Below are 25,183 nucleotides of genomic sequence, written 5' to 3' on the forward strand. Positions count from 1 at the left end.
GACGGCGACCACTAACGTGTCGTCTGCAAAGCAGACAAGACTGGCGCTGTCGGGAAGCGGGGCCCGCAGGACGACATCCAACCTCCTAGTGGCAACCCTTCGTTAATCATACGCTGGCGCGTCCACGACAACCTTCCAACCTCCTAGTGGCAACCCTACGTTAGCTATACGTAGGTGCGTCCACGAAAGCACATCCCTATTAACAAAATTGTCCAAACGACAACTATCCTCGGCAACGCGGCCGAAACAAGCCTCACAGCCCTCGGCTCGTAACAGAGTTTTGACTTGAAACAATTGCGTTGACCACCCTATATATATCCGTAGTAAAAAAAAATATTATAGTTAGCGTAAGTGTAACCTTCAATAACTTTCAACTATAGGTCATTGTATTCGTCTTGAAATACTCCATCAGAATATGTATATAAAACTATATCATTCTATTTAAAAAAAGTTAAAGTAATGCCTTCGAAAAGCATTGAATTAATTTCTTGACCTGACGTGTATAATAAACCTCAACAAATAGATCTTCTATTGAATGAATGTATCAAAAAAAATTTTTAAATATAGCTATGATTTTCACTCTACGATGTTGACATTCTCTCCCCCACCCCCACCCCCCCCCTCTAAGTGTTAGCAATCAATTATCATTAAACACGTTCACACTGGTTTCCAATTTTAAAAAACGGGAAAGCAGTATAATGATCGTCGCTATTAAGTTTCATACAATACACGTTTAAAGCAGGCGGTATGGAAATTACGATTTTCGCTCACAAATCCGAAAGGGATTTGTTATCAAAGGATGCGCAATCAATTACATTGTTCGACAAACGGTTATAATTCGATACAGCATTATTGCTTCGCATTAGTGTCGCCGCATGCAGTTAACCGATGATAAATCGACCGAAGTCAAACAAATATTTGTCGTCCAGGTATTTTCGTATCTGTCGATGCGAACAGTTTACGCGGAAATCAACTGAAATCCTTTCGGTTTATGACCGCGGCGTTATTAACAGACACGATTGTTGATTACCACACCCTCGTAAACTCTGATTAGCAATAGCGCTGCCGTTCGTAGATTGTGTATTTAGTTACAGATGTTTATGACAGTGTTGGCGTATACAACACGTATGACAACGTAAAATAGACAAGACTGGAGTCAATTGAAACATGGGTAAATCGAAACAAGTAAAATACCTTAAAAATGGTTGATGATAAGCAGGCTGCGAATGTTTACACGAATTCATATTTTCACAAATACAGACAAAGGAATTTAAACCTTAATACAAACATGTCTTATTTTCTAAACGGTATAATATGTATATTATTGTTGGTATTTTATATACGTTTGCATTTATGCACATTTTCATACATTTTTCCATATTTCCATTTGCCATAAATGCATAAAAAACCGCAGTCTACTGTGATAAAGACAAAGCGCCGAGGGGAAATAATATTAAATTTGCGCTAAAGAGTATAAAATAATTTCTATTTCCTTTATATTAAATTATATTAAATAACCTTTTCGGAGGCAGCACAAAATTACTAATAATCAAGATAGTAATTATCAAACTTGGTTTAACTTTTCGTCGGAGGAACAAAAAATATGACCTTAAATTATTGCTATCATTATATCTACTTTAGACATCATATACATTAACACTATTCAATATTCCCGAACCCCACCAAATACTATCACAATTCTACTCAGACAGTATTTCCGTGGAGAGAGTATATACATTAGCAGTAATCAATATTGTCACCTCCAGCCTCCGCAAAAATGCCCCAAACCTACTCAGACGGTATTTTCGAGTAGATAACATACATAAACTGTATGCAGTATTGCCACTGCAGCCTCTCCTCCTCGACAAAACAAGTACATCAAACCATCATTATTCCCACGTATGTAGACAGTATACAGTAAAATCTCCATAAATGCACAAATATCTCTACCAGAAATGCACTGAAAGCATCCCCACCACTGGAGGGTCAAGGAGTTCGATCGCCGAGCAGTGTTTACATGATCGTACATTCTCTGATGTTTGCTGACAAACTTCGAACATAGATAAGGGCAGCGAGTAAAGAAGAAGACGGAGCGAAAACACCGAGGTATGTCGGTGAAACAATGTAATGCAACGATGAAACTTTTTTATTATTAACTTTTTTGTTGTAAAACTTTCACCATCATATTCCTGGAATTTGTCTGATTAAAATGAGACCAAACACGATATAATTCGGACGATATTTACCATTCATCTTTTTTTAGTTAGTGTTCTACATTCTACTATATATATAATACATAATGAGTTGTTACAAGTAAATATGTTGCGAATTACGTCGTGTTTGATCTTATTTTAATCAGAAAAATTCCAGGAATATGACGGTGAAAGTTTTACAACAAAAAAGTTAATAATAAAAAAGTTTCATCGTTGCATTACATTGTTTCACCGACATACCCTGGTGTTTTCGCTCCGACCTCTTCTTTATTCGTTGTCCTTCTCTACGTTCAAAACTTGTCGGCAAACATCAGAGAATGTATGAAATCTACCATAAATGCACTAGTTTAGTCCCGAATTTGTGCATTTATGGAGACTCGATAAACTCGTTTCTTTCAGATTTTTAAATACATGCCCGGTATAAAAGCAAAGAATTTGTTTAAAACAATTAAAAAAAAATGGTTCAAAAAACCCTTTTTTGTTCTGAAATAATTTTTATTTGACACTTCCATGTCTTCACTATAAGCACGTAAAAGGCCATTTCCATCCGTTGCCTAGTTCAATAGCTATATTTTTTTAAAAAAAGGTAGCACAAAACATTGAACAGCTGTAAAATCGACAATTTTCAAAATTTGTTAAAATCCTTTGAGATACGTTCAAATATCACTAAAGACTACAACATATCCAAATTTCTTCAAAATCTGAGATGTTACTCCCAAAAGTGTCCGAGTTGGCATGGAAAGACCCTATAATAATAAATATCCCCAAAGTATTTAGTTATAAGTTAACTGTGGATATTTATGGCAAGTATCAATATACAAAAATATACAAGAATGTATAATAAAATACTAATATATACAATATACAAAATAAAATACACGTTATAACATTTAGAAAACAAAATATACATTAATTTATGTTTCCGTTTTCGTATATATAAAATTTTTATATATAAAAATATGAATTGACATAAACATACACAGTCTAATTATAAATAATTGCTGTTTTCTTATATAAACTTTGTTGTTCTGTGTAAAAATTTTACGAAAGAGTTTAATCTAAAATGTTGTGATGTCTATACACCGCGAAGCGGTGGACGTTCCGACTCAGTCGGGTTGTCCAGGGTTAGTGGGAAGGAATCGTCCTCGGTAGTAGTTTGTAAATATCTAGTTTTATTTCCCTTGCGGGATCGTCTTATGTTATGTACAGTTCTTACTTCCTAAATCTAACTGTAAGCCTTATCTATATGTTATGGGTGCGCGAACTTCGTGCGCGGAGCGGCGCGTGGATGCCGCGAGAGCGGCTATTCGCCGTGCGCTTGGATCGGGCTGGAATTTACTCCACGAGAATGGATACTCTCCGTGCGAGTGAATTTCGGCAGGAGACAAGAGCACGAGAACGGATACTCTCCGTGCACTTGTATCGGACTGGAGGCAGACTTCTTGCGAGGAACTCGATTTAGTAATCTGTGCGGCTCGATACCGCGGGGATTTCTGATTCCCGTTTTCGGAGTCCCACCTTATATACTAATTTCAGACACTTTGCCGAACTTGTGTACGTTTGTCGGTGAGGCGCATTCGCTGTGTTATTATTTCGACTTGTCGAACAGCTGTGTTTACTTCGCACGCGGTATGTTTTTGTCGCTGGCGCCTGGCGGTTACGCTGCGTGAGAACGCGATTCCCACGGTTGGGGATACGGTACATGTTTCGAAAATTCGTGACGCGTTTATGCGAGGCGTCACAATGTATTCCTTATTATTATATATGAAAGACATTTTTTTGTCTTAAATAAGTGTTTATGGTTGTATACAATACTTAACAAACATTGTAGTAACTCATATTACCTATTACTATCAAGGATAATAAAATGTCTATAATGAGTCTAAATCTAATATGGGGATACAAAATTGTATATGCGGCCCGCGAAGTTACGAAGCATTTCGAAAGTGGCCCGCGAACTCATTTGCGTTGGCCACCTATTTAAAAATCTCACGTCAGATCCAACAGATTTACATTTATTAATTAATGATTTTATTTCATCATACTTATATGAATATTTTCCATTAATTTCATTATACATTTTTGCATGTTAATTTATCACAAGTATCATAATAATAGTTGTCAATCATTGTCACAGTTCCAAAATAATTCTTTCGTGTAAAAATATTTATTTTTCCTGACATCACTCTAACAAAACCTAAATACAAGGTGTCCCAAAAATGTTGTAACACATTGAAAGAGGTGGTTCGGGAGGTGATCTGAAACAACTTTTGCCCTAGCGAAAATGTTGTACGAGGCTTCGTTAAGGAGACATTAACAGAAAACCCCGACCAATCAGAGCGCGAGTATGCCGATGGAGCGCCAGCAGTAGGCGTGGCTACGAGCTAGGCGGGCGCACTCATACGCTACCGCGGGCGCTCCACCGGCATACTCGCGCTCTGATTGGTCAGTGTTTTCCGTTAATATCTCCTTAACGAAGCCTCGGACAACATTTTCGCTAAGGAAAAAGTTGTTTCAGATCACCTCCCGAACCACCTCTTTCAAGGTGTTACAACATTATTGGGACACCCTATATAGCCTCCTTAATGCCTCAAATTGCCCTCCTTCTCGTTAAAGAAAATTCGTTTCGTGACGCAATTATAATGATTCGGTAACGATTCGTAGCCCGATGCGATGATACTTTTTTTTCTGATTGCAGCGCGATGCGAGTGCTCCTCTCGAAACTTCCGAGACCATGGATAGTTGACGAGAAAAAGGACGATGGTTACACGGCCCTTCACCTGGCTGCCCTCAACAATCACGTCGAAGTTGCTGAACAGCTGGCACGTGCTGGAAAAGCTGACCTGGATTTGCAAAATGTCAATTTGCAAACCGCGCTTCATCTCGCCGTCGAGCGACAGCACACGCAGATCGTTCGTGTACGTTCATTTCAATGGAAAAACGAAGCCCGCATCCGATCCTATGTTCCGCAAAATGTCCACTAAACAATCCCGGTGTTCCACTTTCTTTCAAAAAACATTGCGCACGTCCAGTTTTCTTTTTGTTCCTAAAGTAGTGATTCTTAAGAGTGGGGGGGGGGGGGGTGGAGACTCAAATAAAACGCTGAAAATAAGGCTTTATTGTCAAATTTATTATGAACAAATGATCAAATGAAATTATTTGAAATTTTATACACGTTTACGTTCGTAATTGAAATTACAGAAACAAATTTTTGTGCAAAGATTCATTGATGTCTTTATGCCAAATATACTCTAATGGTCAGTGAAGTTGTCTTAAATTTTATTCATATAATCCATTTTTTAAATATAACTTGGTAGAAATGTTACGAAGACGTTAAATAACAAGAATATAAAAGTATCGTTTTATTTATCCAGAATACAAGAGTGTGCCTTTATAATATCATGTTCAATCAATTCAACAGGACGGCCAGTCATATAAACGATTGTAACTTTCGTTTATTATTACGAGTTATATTAAATACCTCATCCAACAGGAATAGCAAAACAAAGAATTCGGATTTTCAAAAAATCGATTTTTTTTGCTTAAACAATACTTTAGGGTCATAAAAATAATACGTCATTTGATTTATAGTGAAAAACAAATGTTAAAAGGTTCAATTATCGATTTTGCCGCAGCGCCTCAGAGCGCGATTAAAGTGTTTATAAAACTTTAAACGCGTTTTTCTTGAAACCACTTTTTTCAAACTGGGAGGACGGATTTCTCAGTGACTATTGCATGGATCGATTTGAAATTTTTACAGTAGTTTCACAACAATATTTTCTTTGGAAATACGTAGCGGTTTTTTTTTAGTGAATGTAAACTTTTTTTTATAAACAATTTAATGCTCATTTTTAGGGCAAAAAGTCGATTCATTGCTTAAAAAGAGCGCCACTTCTACAAAAATTGATTAAGAAAAAAACCTTACGTACTTCCAAAGCCAATTGTATATAGATTATAAATTTTCTCTAGTTTTTGTTCCATGACTCATAGATGCCGAGAAATCCGTCCTCCTGTGGTGGTGTATCAAAAAAGCTGTTTTCGATGACGCACAGTGGTCCGGATGGCCAAAATTAAAAGGAGTTTCCAGATCTTCGTGAAACTTGGTATTTTAGGGTTATTTGGGCCGCAAATTACGAATCTGGTATCAGAATTGCAAAATTCAAAATGACGGATCCAATATGGCCGACACGCATATTAAAAAGTTGTTGCAATTTCATGAAACTTGGTATTTTATGGTTATTTGGGCCGCAAATTACGAATGTAGTATCAGAATTGCAACATTCAAAATATCAGATCTAATATGGGCGACATGCATATTAAAAATATGAAATTATTATGAATTTTTTATGAAATAGGATTTCTAGGTTTATAGGGCAACATAGTTAGAATACATTGACAGAAATAATAATAATAAATTAATGTTAAATTAAAATTAAGAATAATAAGGTTTATTATAATGTCGCGTAAACAGTTTTCCTCTCCTTGTAAGAATGGCGCAAAGCGATGCGACGCCAGTACTGCTTTTTCATGAAAAGCTAGACAAGATTCATAAATTTTAGAATAAAGAATGCTGTTTTTAGTCTTCAGTTTCGTTTAAATAAATGGAAAAGTAGATCTTTCAAAAGTAGGCTACATTAATCTAGCCACTTGTAACCAAAACTTTGACAAATTGTAATCTCAGATCCATTATTAAGTAAAAACATGTTTTGCATACTTCTTTTTTCATTTTATATTAAGTTTTATACTAATATATTAACCTTTACAGATATATCAACAAGTTATGCTGGTTGGACAGATTGTAAATACTCCTACTTGGCACTTTAAATTTAAATAACTTAAAATGGCGCAAATTTGTCCACGTTTTCTCAATTGGATATGATATCTGACATGTTTCTTTATATCAAGAAACTTGACAGAGCGTGTCACTCGGTGACTATCATCTTTGTTTTCTTTCCGATTCATCGAAAGATAACTAAAATTTGTACCATATTGAGAAGGGAATTAGAATAGTGAATCCAGAGATATTTTACTTTGTTCTTGTGGAAAGTTTATGTTTGTAACATCTACTTTGATGGTAAAATGATTTACATATGAATCTATTAAAGATAAACTTTCTATGACATAATAAATATGTGCCACTTTTCACGATATCAAGGAGCATGAAAGTTCGTCAACTTTGAACTTCTGTATATCAGTAACCGTTTACTATTTTTTTAAATTTCAAACGGTATCTAATGCACTCATATGTATACAACACACACACAATATTGAAAAAAGTGTGTTCGAAACTTCAAAAATTCCATTTTGGCCAGGTTTTCGGCCATCCGAACCACTGTGCGACGGGCTCTGTCGCCGCCATTTTGTATGTAAATGACAATAAAAAAATTGTTTTTCGTTCTTCAATATGTGTTAGATAAACCCTCTGAAAAGAAATTCTATTCCATTTGTCACACTCCCAAAATAAATTGTCAAATTTAGGTCTTTTTTTCTGCCTCTAGAGTGGTTTTACCCCTTAAAGATAGTGCTCGCATTTCATCATTTGGCGGTGTATGCCGAAGCTAGGATAGAAGTTACTATCGTCGGTGTAGTTAAGGACGATGGCGTACATATTAAGATGTTATAGAAACGACGGATTAATTTTGCATCGGTTTTCGATAATTAAATGCGGATCGTAAATCCCTGTATGCAGCTGCTGGTACGCGAGGGCGCCAACTTGAACGTGGCAGACAAGGACGGCGACACGCCTCTTCATGAAGCTTTGAGATATCACACGTTGTCGCAGCTGCGACAACTGCAAGACGTCCAGGACGTCGGTCGCCTCCTGATGGGTCTGGGCGCCCAGGGCCAGGACAAGAAGAGCAGCTCGTTCATTGCCTGCTTCCTCGCTGCCCACGGAGCCGACCTGGAATTGAAGAACAAGAAGGGACAGACTCCTCTTGACCTATGTCCGGATCCGAATCTCTGCAAAACGTTAACCACTTGCCATAAGGACAGAGAATCGTTAGTAATCCTATTCTGTTTCATCCCTGTAACACGAAAAACGTCACGGTCCATCGTGGAGTTTCGAACGTGGCACCGAAAATTAACGCAATTCGAGTCGAGGAATTTAGAAAATATTCTAGTATATTTGGCCAGCTTCCATAAATTTTATTTGTCGTGGAAGGTTTCTTGGATGACTCTCAGAATGTTTATGTTATCATTTAAATGATGAAGTAGAAGAAAGTGATAGTATAAAAAGTATCAACTTTTTATACTATGGATTCAATAAATAACCGAATGAAAAATCAAACTTTAGAATAATATAGGAACAGTTTGACACGTAATAAATTTGTACTTGTTATACATTCATTTACCTTTAGCCTAATTTAAAAATTACAATAATGAATTTAAAATATAACTCAGCTAAAATCAAATGTTGAAATAATACAGGATCTTTTCCATTTATAAAAAATTGATACTTTTTATACTATCACTTTCTTCTACTTCATCATTTAAATGATAACATAAACATTCTGAGAGTCATCCAAGAAACCTAAGAGTTCTAAGAGAATTCTAAGAGTCTATACGATAATACAATAAAGTCTATGTATATGTAGACAATAAAATTAAGTACAAAACAAAATGTAAATTTAGGTATAATCGTATAGAAACACTAAAAGTGTTTTGATTCTTCCTAAGACTACATTAATAAAATATTGCTAATTTATCAAAAGAATGAACAACTAATTTTTCTGATCTATTACTACCTAATTTTGTTGATCGCCTTATTATCGCATGCTTCGACGCGAATAGGGAACAAATATTTATTTTCTCATATCCGATACACGTAACTATACTTTCAGACACAATATTGAAGCGACAGTCCCATCAGCGACGATCGACGAGTGTTTGGTCTGCTCGGATGGAAAACGTGAAATGCTTTTCAACCCCTGCGGACATGTCGCTTGTTGCAACACTTGTGCACCAAGGGTAAAGAAATGCTTGATCTGCCGAGAGAACGTTCTATCGAGAGTGAAGGTAAAGTATTTTTATGCGAGAATCCAGTTTTAACGGTATTTCAATACAATATAGCTATTTCTTCATTATTTATTTATTTACTAACCGGAGAACCCTTGAGTGCTTAGGTGTAGTATATAATATTTATTAATGAAAAAATAAAGCTAAAGATTACAAATATATTTGAACTTGAAACTACAACTAAAATTAAGAAGGTAAAAATAAGAAGAAAAAATTATCAAAAGAAAATACAATAAATTCAACAAAACTTTACGTTTACGTTGTTATACTATTGTAGGAGTCTAAACGAAAAATAAGGCACGGAGATTTTAATAATAATAATGTTACATAATTATTGTAGGAAAAAGTATCAAACAAGTAAAACTCAGTATTTGGTTACTTTTATTTTATACACACAATATATTTTTACAATTCTACTTGAATGACATATTAATTATACTCGATATCACTTTATATATCAATGTTTTTGAAACTCTTAATTTGCAATGTTTCATTGGTGGCGAAAGTATCGTCATACTATTTCATTTAATCGAAATTAAATTTATGTTTAATTGATAAAAACGACATATTTGTTTTTTGCAGATCGAGGAGTGCGTAGTCTGTTCCGATCGCAAAGCTGGCGTGTTATTTCGTCCATGTGGTCACATATGTGCTTGCGAAGGTTGCGCTACCCTTATGAAGAAATGCGTCCAATGCAGAGCTCAGATTCAACACATGATACCCCTATCCGTCTGTTGCGGTGGTCCAGGAGACGTCACTTACGTTAAGGGATGCAATACTTCAGGTAAGCACGCCATTTTAACCAATCGGAAAAAAGAAAATAAATAATTCAAAACAGGCGATCTATTGTCAAGGTCAAGGTCATCGGAGATGCCTCCCCTAAACGTAAGGATTACCTTAGAAATTGCGATTTTTTTTCATTTTTAATTCTGCATTCCTCATTCCTCATTTCTCATTTTCATTTTCATCTTCATTCATCATTTTTCCTTCATTCCATTTCTTTTTAATGACTATTTTTAGATCCATATATTTTATTATATTGTATTTCAACAAATTGCCCGTTTATAATAAGTAATAATAATAATAATAATAAAATTGTTTCTTGGAGAAAAGATTTTTCAAAAATCAATTTTTGTGTTATATCTTCAAGCATATATCTTTCGAATAGAGAAACACTGATTATTTATAAGTAGATGGCCATCAACACAGTTAACAGATTGCAGTATATGGACATTGAAATTAAAAAGCTTATAGATAAGTCTATCTCGATAGATAAAGTGTTGATAATTACTATTAAAATTACACTGTCCAACAAATTAAAATTTTCTTTAGGTTTTGCAATATCCATTAGGAAATTCTTATAGTGTTCCTTGTTCTAAATACGAATCTGGAATCCAAATTGCTTCATCATGTCCAGTTTTCGAAGAACATGAGGTTTTGTAAAATCGGTCGATTTTGAGAGAAAATATAAACTACGAACGCTAGAGAGTTCTATTTAGTCTTAAAAGATAGAGGAGTGTTTTATAAATATGTAGATACATTCGTTTAGAATTATTTGCTTCTTTGAATGCCTATACATGAATACCGAAATTCAAAAAGTTGCTGATGCGTGAACTTTTCACGAAATACTTATGTATTTTTATGAAAAGTTATACCTTTTTTATTGAAGTTGGTGTTTGGTGAGTAAAATCTGTTTTAAAGAGAAATTTGTTAGATAGCAGTTTTCATTAAAAATTAACAACAAAATGTACAATTATAGATTGAATTAATTGTTAAAATTCAATTTAAATTTGAATAAAGTTTGCTCAATACGAAATAAACAAAAGTCGAATAATTGAAGATATAAAAATGGGAAATTAATGATTAAAATTTAAACAGCGGAAAATTGTCTCCGTTTTGTTGAGTTGCAGTATAAATAAAATATTGAAAATGAAGAATTACCTACTTGGGACATGTCCCCATACACAATATTGTTTAAAAATGATTCCATCCTGCTTGGCACTTGTAAAGTGCGTCCTTATTTTCATTCATTAGTGTCCAACAATAATCTGCAAGCATTGCAGACATCTCTTTCCCTTGATATCGTTTTTCAATTGTTGATATGCCTTGGTGGAAGCGTTCCCCATGCTCGTCGCTCACGTCACCGAGATTTCCAGGGAAAAGATCCAAATGCAAATGTATAATAGAAAATGCAATTTCAATGACATATTGCAGCCAAGTTTCCTTCATCTGTTTAAAAGTTTGTTCACTATAATTTTCTGATTTATGTTTTCCTAGAAAATTTTCATTAATTTTTTTGAAGGAAAGCCATACACTTTTTTCTTCTTTATTTAATGTTCCTATAAAGTTGTCGTCCTGCATTAATTCTCTGATTTGGGGGCCAACAAATATTCCCCCCTTAATTTTGGCATCAGATATTTGTGGAAATTTTGTTTTTAAGTATGCAAATCCAGATCCAGATTTATTTATTGCCTTCACAAAATTTTTCATTATGCCTAATTTAATGTGCAATGACGATAAAAATACTTTATTTGAATCTATTAAATTTATTTGTTAGATATTTTTTTCTCCAGGAACTAACTTTTTTCTTGATGGCCAATTTTTTCTAATATAATGCTAATCTCTTGCTTGACTGTCTCATTCCCAAAGAAAACAAAAATATTTTGTATAACCTCCTTGAAGACCAAGCAATATGCTGATTACTTTCAAATCTCTACAAACGTTCCATTTATACATATTTGCTGTACTGTATTTTGCATAAAACTGTTTTTTGTGTGTTGTAACATTCTTTCATTTTTGTAGAGTATGCTATGGGGATAGATGGGTGTACATTTCCATTGTGTACTATACAGCTTTTAAGCTTCGTTTTGACAAATCTATAAATAATTGCTATTCTGTTTCATTATGTTCAAAACCTATTGCTTGTTATTGCTTGTGCTAGTAAATTGACGTCAATACAAACCCCAAGTCCTTCGTTTGTATGAAAATACTGCTGCAATATATGTGATCGAGTTCTAAAATATGTAATATTTGTTGTACGGTCAACTAAGTTCCATCCTTCTCGCACAAGATCATTAAAATCAGATTGACTAATTAAATGCGGTAGTTTCACGGATACTGTTATTTCGTGTTCATAATTCTCTGTATGATGACTTCGGACTCTTCTACAGCATTCTCGTACGTTTCTGTTGTAGTTGATAGTGATGTTGGTACAGGTATAGGTAACTCTTTGGAATGAGCAATAGGACGAATAACAAATGATACATTCGGATAAATTATATTCCTTTTCTCTTTCCTATTAAATCCGAAAATTTTGCATAAACAAAAATAGCAATCAAGTTCATGATTTGTGGGTTCAGCCCACACCATATAACAGCAAAAGCCATGCTTGTATGCTCCCCTCTCATCCAAAAATTGGATTAGGATACCAGAATTGTTTACAAAAGAGTTTAAATTCAAAACAGGTTGCTGGTATGGATAAATCTAAATTAAAAACAGTTTTCTGGTATGGATAAAGATATCTGGCAATTCAGATTTGGCAACTTACCTTGTAATTAAAATTAATCAACACTTTACAACTCTGGCTGCAATTTGTTACTATATTAAAAACATTTTGCTGGTATAAAGAAATTAAAAAAGTACACGAATAATTCAATAGTGTAAAAAATTTGACACTTGACAGGTTATGAATGAGCGGCATGTGGCCACCACGAACTCTGCCGAACGATTCCGAGAGTCGACGAATCGACGAACGGCCTTAGGTCCTATTGGCTAAGTGTTGACGAAAAATTCCTTGTCAAAGGAAAAGAAAAATGCTGCAGTTTTTGACACATTCATGATATGATATTACGATATCTCTGTCGTTCGTGGACCGATTTTATTGAGTTTGGTTTTATTCGAAAGCTTATGTGCGATTTACATGAAAAAAATGCCTTTAGATTTAAAAAATACAGCAGGCGTGACAAGATATTAATGACAGAAGTTTCGGGTTAGGTTGGAATCGCGTTTTCTCGAGTAAAAGATACGCGGTAGCGCCAACGCCAGGCATATACGGGGAGGCTATTTTTTCATGTACTTGGCGTCGAGACGCTACCGCGTCTCTAGATATCTTGGGAACTATGGATCAGATCAAAACAAGTCAGTAATGAAAGTTGTTCGTTGCGAAGGGGGACATCCAATGAATATATTCATATTCAGAAAACACTCCTCTATCTTTTAAGACTAAATAGAACTCTCTAGCGTTCGTAGTTTATATTTTCTCTAAAAATCGACCGATTTTACAAAACCTCGTGTTTTTCGAAAACTGGACATGATAAAGCAATTTGGCTTCCATATGCGTATTTAGGATGAAGAACCCTAGAAGGATCACATAGTGGATATGATAGAACAAAATTCGTATTGGACAGTGTTATTATTACACAGGGTGTTCCAAAAATGTTGTAACACCTTGAAAGGGGTGGTTCGGGGGGTGATTTGAAACAACTTTTTCCTTAGCGAAAATGTTGTCCGAGGTTTCGTTAAGGAGATATTATCGGAAAACACTGACCAATCAGAGCGTGAGTATGCCGATGAAACGCTCTCGGTAGGGTATGAGCGCGCCCGCCTAGTGCGTAGCTACGCCTACTGCTGGCATTCCATCGGCATACTCGTGCTTTGATTGGTCGACGTTTTCCGTTAATATCTCCTCAACGAAGCCTCGGACAACATTTTCGCTAAGGAAAAAGTTGTTTCAAATCATCGCCCCAACCACCCCTTTCAAGGTATTACAACATTTTTGGGACACCCTGTATTATCTGCTGTGTTACAAAAAATACAAATTATTATATAATAAAAAGGTAACATCTCAGACGTAAAAAGCGATCCAGAAGAAGAACCGACGACAAGCAAGCAAGCTACCGCTACTGGGGAGCCTCTTATGAACAATGGAAGCATAGATAAAACGCTCAGCGATATAGAGAAACTCGAACAGCAACTTCAAGACATCAAAGAACAGGTATTGAATATGAAATGTATCAAAAATATCCAGCGTTTAAATTACAGTGCATTTTATCTAAGAGGAGCGAACAATTATTCAAAGTGCTATTTTTCGGATATAGTCACGTAACGCATTGTTCGACTTTTTCTTGTCATTTAACGCATTATCGTACAAATTTTATTTCTATTTAAGAAAATCAAAAAAGGACGTTGAAATTTCGAGAAATACACGTGATAAAAAAATGAAATAATATTAACAATAGTGTTACTGTTATAACATTATAAAGTCTTTTAATCGTTTTAGATCAATTCCATGAAATAAATATTGAAACTTCATTTAATAAAACTAAAGAAAACTATTTAATGGTAATAAAAGTGTACAATTATTATACAGTTTCGGTAGATGTAAAAGGATATTGCTGGATGTACAATAATTGCTTTACATCTTAAAACTCTTGTTTAATACGAACTTAATCAAATTCTACAAATTAAATAATTATTACTTCAAGGTAGCATTAACGTAATGAAATTTGAGTATTTAATTTATTTGATGATTAAGGGTAACTATCGTATGCACGAAAGAAAAAGAGACTTTTCTCATAAATCTTTCTTTCATATAACAAAAAATTGTTTAAAAGATAACCACAAAAATATATTTTAATAATCAGTTTAATTGTTTGCTTTTGGATGATGCAATATCAACTACCTTTTTTAGTAATATTTAATAAGACTTCCCATAGCATACATGTTTTTGTAATTTTAATAATAGACGTATTATTTTTACATACTTAAAATGTGTAGTAATATGTAGAAAAGAAATGCATTGCAAGAGACCATATGGTTTTTCCAAACAATAATCTCAAAAATGATCTAATAATCACGACTCGCAAAGAATTCATTTGAACGAAGAAATAAATACATATATCTTACTTCCTTCGTTTGTTTTTTATTCTTACAGACCATGTGCCCAGTTTGTTTGGATCGTTTGAAAAACATGATATTCCTATGCGGCCACGGAACCTGCCAAATGTGTGGAGACCGGATGTCAGAGTGCCCGATATGCCGGAAGGCCGTTGACAGACGAATTTTGCTCTACTAAGCACAAAAAACCCATTGTTTTTATGTTGCTGGAATTTTACATACGGACAAAACTAAGAGGATATTTAAATATTGTCTCCATTCGGCGATATAAATCTGACATCTCGTAAAATTAATGGATTAATTAAATATTGTCTTGGCTACTCTTTACTTTGGGGCACTAAAAATTATGAACTTTTTTTGTACCATTTAGTAATTTTTGATGGCCAGATTACGAAAATGTAAGTTGAAATGTTAGGAATCCAACAGTTAAAAAGATACGCGTGTGTAAAGTTGAGCATTTTTGACGTATTTAGTTGGTTAATCCGACGCCATATTGGCTTTGACCGTGGGTTTGGTGGGTAATTAGGTCGGTAATGCCATTCAATTATAAACATGGTACAAAAAAAAGTTCATAATTTTTGGTGCCCAAAATAAAGTTTAACCATTGTCTTGATTCGGAGATTTGATATTTCGTAAAATTAAAAAATCTACAAATCATTAGTAGACTGCGGATGTTGATGCAAATCCATATTTGAGACAAATTTGGAACAGAAATTGAAACTTAAATGAAAGTATGTCTTCTCTTCTGAACAGTATAACATATACATCATTGTTGATATATTATATATTTTTCCATTTGTACACATTCTCATAAATTTACCCATATTCTCATTTGCCATAAATGCATAAACATTCGCAATTTAATTATTACGAACTTTCTCATCAAACACTATTGTACTAATGTTATACATAAGTATTCTCGAAATTAACAATCAGTAATGAAAAGAATATGGATCTTTTTTTTTTAATTCTATTATTTAAAGTCGCAGGCCTCCAGGCATTAGCGACCACATTTTTGTTATCAGATAATTTACTATAAGAATAATGATTATTTCATATGTATGTGTCGAAAAAAGACTATACACAATATTCAAATGTTCTTTTTGAATAGAAATAAGACGACGAAGAGAAATTTCATTTGTCCGCAAAACTCGCAACTTCGGCTGTTAATTATGCGTCGTAATAATCAATTCGATTAAGTGCCGAGATAATCAATCGCTAATCGAGCGAAGCACGAAACGGAAGTAATAACGTAGCGAAGTATACAAGAAATTTGCCACTGTCAGATAGGTATTAATGTTTCGTTTCTTTTATTTCTCATTTAATTTTACCTAACACATATAATCAGTGATAAATAAACAATTGTCTTCTAGTAATTAGCATTAATCAATAACAAACGTTTAAGACATTTCCATGTATTCACTAACGGTTATGATTATCGTAGTACATAATTTGTACACAAAATTGTCATTTAAGTATATTCGATACAAATTTAAACAATGTTATAGATACATTGTACATTATCCTACAAAGTTCAGCCAGCAAACTTTTCGTGAAGTTTTTGCTTTCCTTAATCAGATATAACAATCATCAGGACGAAGTAATTTTTATTTTGCAAGGTAACATCAGATTATACATAACTGAAATATGAAACTCCACCATGACAATTTTAGAAGAAAATTTTCTTATTACTTTTGATTACTTTATTATTTGTACTGTCAATTTTACATTGCATTTCGTTATTAAATGTACATTCTATGCCCTTGACTTTTGTTCTAAAAGCCAAATTCGTTTTTTGTTTCAATTTTTTGTAATGAGTGATAATTTTTTTGTCCTGTGGGTTCTGTGCAAAGTTTTCTTGTAAATATGCTTAATAATATATGAATACAGCTGCATCTGTTCTCCCTGCTTGAAACTACATAAACAGACCTACTAATCGCAGTTTTGATACTTACAACGACAATGGATAGTGCCAAATAGTTTTATAAGCAGTAAAAGATTCAGTTTACCACTGAACGCTTACTTGATTATGGAATGTTGAAAGTAGTTAATTATTATAATTCAGAATTATCTTAATTTTACATTGCATATTTAAAGAGTGATTTTAAAATTAGTATTAATGAAAACAATTAATAGTTATCTGCATAAACGTAGTAAGTGAAACTATCCATGTCTCATTGGACAATAAAAATATTACATTTTGTCTTAAACGTTAAAAAAAAAGGAAGGCAAAGTTTTCAAAAGGTAATAAACGACGAACAAATACCTATTTAGGACTCTTTTTGGCTTACCGAAATTCTTGTAAAACAAAAGTTTTCTTTCCTTTCATTTTACTGATTTCGAATTTATAAATATACGCAACGAATCACAAGAATCAGAAGACATAAATATATTTTGATTTACAGATATAGAATGCAATAACATGCAATAGGCAGAATTTTCATGATCTCAACAAATGATGACGCTGAACAGAATTCATTTCTTGCAAGGTCTAATTCTTCAGAATTATAAAGCTACAAATTCACATATGTTTTTCTATATTGTCTTTTTTTTTATTTGTGACGATCATTATAAGCAATTCAGCTATATATTGTATCATATATTTGTAACAATTATAATACAATATTTAAATATTAAGTTACAGTAACAAAAAATGTATACCGTCGTTTAAAAAATCTTTAACGACCTTCGAAAACTTAAAGAAAATGACGTTAATGATACTATACATTTTTCTATATCTACAAATTCAAAGCAGGTTATCTAGTGATTATACTAACGATCTTGTACAAACATTGTAGATTAATTTCAAAGAAACATTCGGGACGAATATTGATCATTGACGATGTATCCATGAAAGAATGTTTGTAGCATTGGAAACAAAATTTAGCATTATACGCGATATAAATAATCTTTCAAACATTAATTGTATAATTATATACTTAGCGCTTAGTTTTTTGCTTCTATTATCGATTCATCTTCCTTTTTTTAAGGATATTAATTTTTGTAAAAATTCCTTTAAACTCAAAGAATCGCTACTTCCAATTATAAATAACAATAATGAAATTTGATAAATTGATATTTTATTAAAATCAATTTGCATGTCTGTAGGGTGTGACTATGTGTGTACTCTATGGTGTACAAATTTATTAAGTGTAAAAATATTTTTACACGTTATGTATAATGTAACATTTTCTCCTTTTTTTTTTATATAATCTTCAAATTGATGTACTTTTTTTAATGGTTTTTGTTCTGTCTTAATTATGATTTAAAGCAAGTGCATACGATAATGGAAATATTGAGAATACGTTCCATTCCAAATTAAATAATAAAAATGATAACGCACAACACAGAGCATGATCCTACCCAAAACATTTAAGTTTCATTTTGAACTTCGATATGTATGCAATATTTTAACTATTGCTCCCCTGCTCTTCCATTTACAAATTTTTGTTTAAGAATTTTTGCAAAGCAGTTATTATATTTAGAATAGAAATCTTATTAATTATACTTAAAATAAGTAGCTCAATAATTAAAAAATATTTAGACAATGAAATCTAATGCATGACTCCACTTTTTCAAAACTATTTCAAATCGTACACACAATTACTTAATTCGACTATATATTATACAACAAAAAATGAAACCATTAATATGTATTTTTATATTAAATTTAAAGAACTTCATTATTTAATTAAAATCGAAATTAAGTTGCGCAAAACCACGAAATAACATTCTGATTATATATTCACTATTTATTATATTGATTAAAATTACACTAATTTGGAGTTTCGAATAATATAATGCAAAATATTAATTTCAGCGACGTATAGCTTTTAAGTAACTACTTTATTCACTTGTACTATTTTACTATACAGTGCGTATAATTATCTCAGTTGTATACAATGGAATGATAACAATAAATGCGTCTTAAGCCTTATAATAAATACTAGTTCTTTAAACGTCTATACACATATGAACATATTAAGATTGCGCGATTATTATTTTTATTAACCGACTCCGAAAAGGAAGAGGTTACTCAATTCGACATGTATTTTTCTTTATTTATTTTTTTTTTGAGGTATGTTCGTCGATTACGTTGAGATGGCTTGACCAATCGGAGTGAAACCTTTTGCATCTTGTAGGATATTTCTTCCAGTTGGTCCCGCAAACAAAACATTTTGTAATTTGTCCTTTTTTACTCGTTTCTGTGCCACTTTTATCCCAATAAAATAATTTTTGGAAAAAAAATATAACCGACTTCGAAAAAATATTAAACCTGCACCCTGAAAATTTTCTTTTTGCATACGTTTGCTCATCGTTTCCTCACAAATGCTCAATTGGAATTTTCGTTTGCCCCTTTTAAGTCAAAAGATAGAACCATTTGTTTATACGTCTAAGAGGCCTAAGATGTCGACGTCCGGATGTTGTCTCGTCCGTCGCTCTTTTGTTTTATTTTTGGCTCGCAAAAGACATATTAAAATATATCATTTAAACATGTAAACAATGTAAAAATGCTTCAAATATCTATTAGAGGGTCGAATTCAGTGTAATCGTTAAAACGTCGTGCAATCGTTAAAATCGCAAATCAACTGTGTTGTACGGCTCGACGGCCGAGCCTAGACGTTGCTCTCAGGGCGACGTTGTTTCTCAGGGACGTGCTACAATAGATATGTCGGGTTTCACCCCCGTGAGTAAAAATTTCCTTGCGCTGTCAGTATTTTTTGTTTTTACAGATAAATAAAGTTATTAATATTATGTGTTAAGGTTTAAGGTTGTAAATATTACATTTAGGATAACGTTAAATAGATTTAAATTTATTTATTAATTTAATACAATTAAAATGTCATTTGACTAATTAACTCGCCAGTTAATGACGTAACAAAACGTCATGCCTCGCGCCACGCGTGGTTGCGGCGACCGCTAGTCATCGATGGATCATTCTTATCCAAAACATCGAAAGTAATACACGTTTGTCTTTTCACCTCTAACAACGCGCCTATCGCTTGTGCTCGAACTGTAACGACGATATTCGCTTTGATTTCGACGTATCGCGTGGAATTTATACGCCGATCGAGAATTCCATCGCGGAAACGGAGTTAATAAAGTTATGTGTGACAATCGAGTGAGTTAATTTTCTTCTTTAACAAACTATAATTTCCACAAACTTCCTGCATATCCTTGTCAGGATAGTTCCAGACAAATTCTAATAGCTTTGTAAAAATTTCCTTGCGCTGTCAGTATTTTTTATTTTTACAGATAAATAAAGTTATTAATATTATGTTTAGGTTTATAAACAATAATACCTCTTGGGTGATGTGGAAAGTTATTGACAAAATTGCAATCATTATATCATATATTATTGTTATTATATGTATATATAAAAGATGTTTATAAACCTAAACATAATATTAATAACTTTATTTATCTGTAAAAATAAAAAATACTGACAGCGCAAGGAAATTTTTACTCACGCGGGTGAAACCCGACATATCTATTGTAGATTGTAGTACATCTCTGAGAAACAACGTCGCGCGTACGATCGCCGGCTCGGCCGTCGAGCCTAGACCGGTAGTGGGGATGCAGAAGGTGGTGCTTCAGGAATCGGGCCGAAATGTGCAAGTAATTCCGAGCACTGATATACGGGGCTTTATAATTTTTCATGAACTTAGCGTCGAGACGCTACCGCGTCTCTAGTAGAGATTGCTAGAACTGCTACTTGTGAATCACTCGTGATTCGATCACGTTCGTTGCCAATCACGGTGATTTTCCACAGTGATTCGTGATTTTTCGTGATTGCTTCTGATTGGTGAAGAACATAACTGTTCTTTGCATGCGTTGTTAGAATCTTCAGCCTTAATGTATATGCGCCGCAATGATAAACACCCTAACCTGTACAGGGTGTCCCAAAAATGTTGGAGGTCCTTGAAAAGGGTGGTTCGGGAGGTGATTTGAAACAACTTTTTCCTTTGCAAAAATGTCGGATGGGGCTTCGTTAAGTAGATATTAATAAAAAACCCGACCAATCAGAGCGCGCGGATACCGTTGGAGCGGCCGCGTCAATATCCTTCACTTGTTCGCGTACGAGAGCGGCTACCTAGCACGTAGCCATCGCTATCGCGGCCGCTCCAACAGTATACGCGCGCTCTGATTGGTCAGTGTTTTCCGTTAATATCTCCTCAACGAAGCCTCGGACAACAATTTCGCTAAGGAAAAAGTTGTTTCAAATCACCCCCTGAACCACCCTTTTCAAGGACCTCCACATTTTTGGGACACCCTGTATATTTTACATATATTCTACATAAGTATGTAATTAATGACATCAAATACACCGCATAAAATAAAGTAAAGTAAAGAATAATAAATAAAGGAATGTTTTAATGAGGAACAGTGAAGAGTAATGAAAATAAGTCAATAATTATGAATTGTAAGTTTTAATTTAATTGGAAGTGTCTTTAGATTTGTACAAAGTGTAACACAGTTAGAAAATATAATTAATAGATAAAACATAATACAAATACTATAAATAAAATACAAAGAATAAAATAACAAAGGAATAAAATATATGTAATAAAAAATAAATAACTATGTATTGGTGTTTAAAAATAACAGCATAGATAATTCTTCTGCCTGTAATCTGTTTCTTTTTTCTGTTAAAATTAACCCAGCTTTAGAAAATAATCTTTCGCATCGCACTGAAGTAGCCACCATGCAAAATAAATTATTTACTATTTTAGTCAATAACGGAAATTGAATTGATGGTCTTTCCACCAAATTAATGGGTCCCGAGTTCTGTCGTAAAACTCCTCCCTTAAATATTGCTGTATTTCTGTTGCTATTTTGTTTTATGGTGCCATGACTTTCGGAGTATTTTCTTTTACTTTATCTTTTAAAGCAGCCCATATTGATAATTCATCTGTATCTATATCTGTATCTGGTTGTATATCTATTTCTATGTTTATTATATTTTCAGTTGTATTTATGTTTCTATTGTCAATTAATATATTTATTATCTCTGTTTTTGTTATATCAAGTTTTTCTTGAGAAAAAAAAGCATTTTTAAAATGTGGGTCTAAAAATGTGCAAATTTGTATTATTATGTTTGTTCCTATTTCTGTAAACCGTTCTAGTATTCCTATTTCAATATGGTGTATTATCTGTTGCGTACATATTGAAAAATCTTTTTGTTCTAGTTTTTGGCAGATGTTTCTTAATCCTGATGTCAGTGGTATTATAATAGATACGGTTGGATATTGTTGTCCACTTATAATTTTTGTTGCTGATTCTATCGGTTTAAGTATGACTGTCAATTCATGTAATATTTCCCACTCTGCATTTGTATTTTGTGGTATGTTCTTATTAATTATTGCTGCTGTTGCTTTAATCGGTTCTTCTAATACTATAAATCTATCTATCATATTGTAAGTAGAGTTCCATCTACTTGGTACGTCGTGTATCAACTTCTGTACATTTCTGTCTGAATTTAATTGGCATGTTTTCAATTTTTCTGCAGCTGTGGTGCTTTTTTTAAAATAATTAACAATTTTTCTAACATTTTCAAGGAGTAAATTAATTGCATCATTATTTAAACTAGATTTTACGATTAAATTTAAACTGTGTGCAAAACATAGAATATATTTCCATCTACAATATTTTAAAATAGCGGTTTTCATATTTGAAGTATTATCAGTTGTAGCAAAGTCAACTTTATTAAAAATTTCCCATTCGTTGCATATTATTTTTAATACATCTGAAATATTTTGACCTGTATGGGAATCTGTCATTTGCACCCAAGTTAAAAGAATTGATTCTAATTTGAAATTATTAATAAAATGTGCAGTCACAGCTATAAAACTTTCAGTATTTAATGATGTCCACGTATCTGTTGTAATAGAAACTTTAGTACTGTTTAATTGTCTAATTTTTCTTTGCAGGTACGTTTGGCTTCCTCAAAGCGAGCCGGGATTAAAGAGTGTGAAATAAATTTGCGATTTGGAAATTCGTAACTTGGATTTAAAGCATGTACAAATTCTTTGAATCCAATATCATCAACTATTTGAAAAGGTTGCAAATCTTTTATAAACAGGCATAATAATTTTTCATCAATATTTTTGCGGTTTGCTGTTGTCATCTTTCGTGGTAGGAATGGTGTAATTCGCTGTTGAGTTGATATTGTTACTCTATTTACAGTATGTGCTGAAGTGTCCTGAAATGTTGACAGTAGCAATGGCAATACGTTACTTGGACCAGGTTGAGAATTTGTAGTATGTTCTGAACTGTCTTGAGTTGTTGGCAATATGATAATATTGCTTGGCCCAGCTTGAGGAACTTCTGGATTATCAGGATCAGTTGCGGACTGTGATGACTGTGGGTAGAAAAAATGGAAACATGGAGAAATACATTCTACAATCAATAGATATATGAAAAAGCATGCAGGAAAATGTTTTTAGATTAGAGATAATTACAGTGTTAATACGTACAAACAAAAATAAATATTTTTGTTATATTTTTACATTTTTCATTTCATTTCATTTTATTTTAGCTTACACGTTTTAACACAAAATAAGTTATAATTATTTACTTATTAGGGGTGTGTGGGTACCCGAAAATACAAATCGAGACAGGTTGCGTAGTTATCGGGTCGAATAGGGTGTGATTCCGAAAGTTTGCTCAATGCATACATTTTTTGGATACATGCACACCCATACTACTTATATATTTATTTATTATATCTTAATTAAGCTTACCTGTGTTTTTGTCTCCATGCTAGTGAAATAGTAGGATGCACTGAACACAAATGTTTTTTTAAATTTGTCGTAGTTGTTTTATACGATAATTTCTTTTTGCATATTTTGCAAGTAGCATATCCAGTATTGTTTACTGGCACGAAGAAATTCCACACATCACTACCTTGGATAGACATTTTACGTGAGATGTTGTCTTTAAGAAGTCAAAAATGAGTCTGAATACAGGGAAGAGATCTTTACCCAGATAGCACCGGACGTTCCATGGACGTCCATTTTATGTCCAGTTTACGTCCAAACGTCCGACGTCCGACCGGAACGTCCTGCGAACAACCATGGGACCTAAATTCTGTACGTCCCAGGAACGTCCGCCCGGAACGTCCTACGTACGTCCATGGGACCTAAATTTTGTACGTCCCAGGGATGTCCGTTCTGAACTTTCTAGATTTAGGGAAAAATACTTGTTTTTTAAACAAAATAAATATTATTTATTAATATTCTTTATGATATAATATTTATTCAATATGTAGAACAGAATATTTTTTTCCGTAGATAAAACACATATTTCTCTAATATTCGCAACAGAATATATGTTTGAACATGTAAAACAAAATGTTTATTCAATATTAGGAATACAATATTTTTTGTACATATGAGATGTAATATGTATGTAATATTTGGAGCTATTCAGAATTACCGGACATCTTATGGACGTATATAAGACGTCCCTGTCCTATCTGGGTAATTATAATCTACATGTTACATAATACGTAATTGTGTAATTAATAATTACTAATTATAGCAAATCATTCTTCAATCATTTTTTTGTACTGATTTTTACATACACAAGTAGTATCATAATATGTATAATTCATTTTTAATTAAATCATATTGAAATAGGTTTTACCCAGTTTCACATTCAATAATTTTGAGCATATAAAACTCGTGATCCCCTCCTGAGTCTTCCACCAAAACTCCATCGAATCTTCGAGATTCGCCACGTGCCTTTGGCACGTGTCCTCCTTCGGGTTATTGTCGCGCGGTTTTTTCTTTTCGCACCCGACTCGCGGCTCCGCGTCAAGACACAAAGCCCACTCGCCGATGATCGCTCGACATTCGCCGTCAAACGGGCGCGATCTGTACTTTGACGGTGTCGTTTGATATTCCTTCCCTAAACGCGAGCTATCGGAACTTTAGCACAAAGACCCTGCGAGGGACTTTTCAGCTTTATTTTCGTGATCGATATCCACACGCGAACAGTTCACCGACTCATTGCGGCAATTAGTAAACCCATCTAACAATAAGATTCGACAAAGA

The 25,183-nt window shown here is 33.5% G+C and overlaps 2 protein-coding genes and 1 long non-coding RNA gene across 9 annotated transcripts in view; 1 reads left to right on the forward strand and 2 right to left on the reverse strand.

Annotated features, from left to right (window-relative positions):
• The window catches only part of LOC128876487 (E3 ubiquitin-protein ligase MIB1-like), a 605,287-nt gene extending 581,653 nt beyond the window's left edge, over positions 1 to 23,634 (forward strand). The window contains exons 5-12 of one of the 2 annotated variants that reach the window (XM_054122907.1): positions 4,912 to 5,131; positions 7,903 to 8,213; positions 9,056 to 9,230; positions 9,813 to 10,014; positions 14,066 to 14,223; positions 15,163 to 16,415; positions 23,057 to 23,186; positions 23,313 to 23,634. In XM_054122907.1, coding sequence (XP_053978882.1) covers positions 4,916 to 5,131; positions 7,903 to 8,213; positions 9,056 to 9,230; positions 9,813 to 10,014; positions 14,066 to 14,223; positions 15,163 to 15,303 — 1,203 coding nt within the window. In that variant the 5' untranslated portion in view covers positions 4,912 to 4,915 and the 3' untranslated portion in view covers positions 15,304 to 16,415; positions 23,057 to 23,186; positions 23,313 to 23,634. The other variant, XR_008457035.1, reaches the window with a different exon arrangement.
• Positions 9,606 to 13,453, reverse strand: LOC128876491 (uncharacterized). 6 transcript variants are annotated; one of them, XR_008457045.1, is made up of 6 exons: positions 12,778 to 13,452; positions 12,193 to 12,525; positions 11,812 to 12,106; positions 11,172 to 11,725; positions 10,127 to 10,920; positions 9,606 to 10,008 (listed from the first exon to the last, which is right to left on the reverse strand). It is a non-coding gene; the product is annotated as an uncharacterized LOC128876491 (long non-coding RNA). The 6 variants fall into 6 exon arrangements; XR_008457042.1 differs by having other exon boundaries at positions 11,172 to 11,459; positions 11,544 to 12,106; positions 12,778 to 13,451; XR_008457041.1 differs by having other exon boundaries at positions 11,172 to 12,106; positions 12,193 to 12,698; positions 12,778 to 13,453.
• LOC128876489 (zinc finger BED domain-containing protein 4) lies at positions 21,745 to 23,313 on the reverse strand. The gene has a single exon (XM_054122910.1). The coding sequence runs from the start codon at positions 22,904 to 22,906 to the stop codon at positions 21,968 to 21,970; it is 939 nt and encodes a 312-aa protein (XP_053978885.1). The 5' UTR covers positions 22,907 to 23,313; the 3' UTR covers positions 21,745 to 21,967.
• Positions 23,635 to 25,183: the final 1,549 nt, after the last annotated feature.

This window comes from Hylaeus volcanicus, chromosome 5 (assembly GCF_026283585.1).
Source record: "Hylaeus volcanicus isolate JK05 chromosome 5, UHH_iyHylVolc1.0_haploid, whole genome shotgun sequence".
Taxonomy (NCBI): Eukaryota; Metazoa; Arthropoda; class Insecta; order Hymenoptera; family Colletidae; genus Hylaeus; species Hylaeus volcanicus.

Excerpts from the sequence above, each read along its gene's own strand:
- LOC128876489 (XM_054122910.1), bottom strand. The coding sequence starts at position 22,906 with ATGACAGATTCCCATACAGGTCAAAATATTTCAGATGTATTAAAAATA.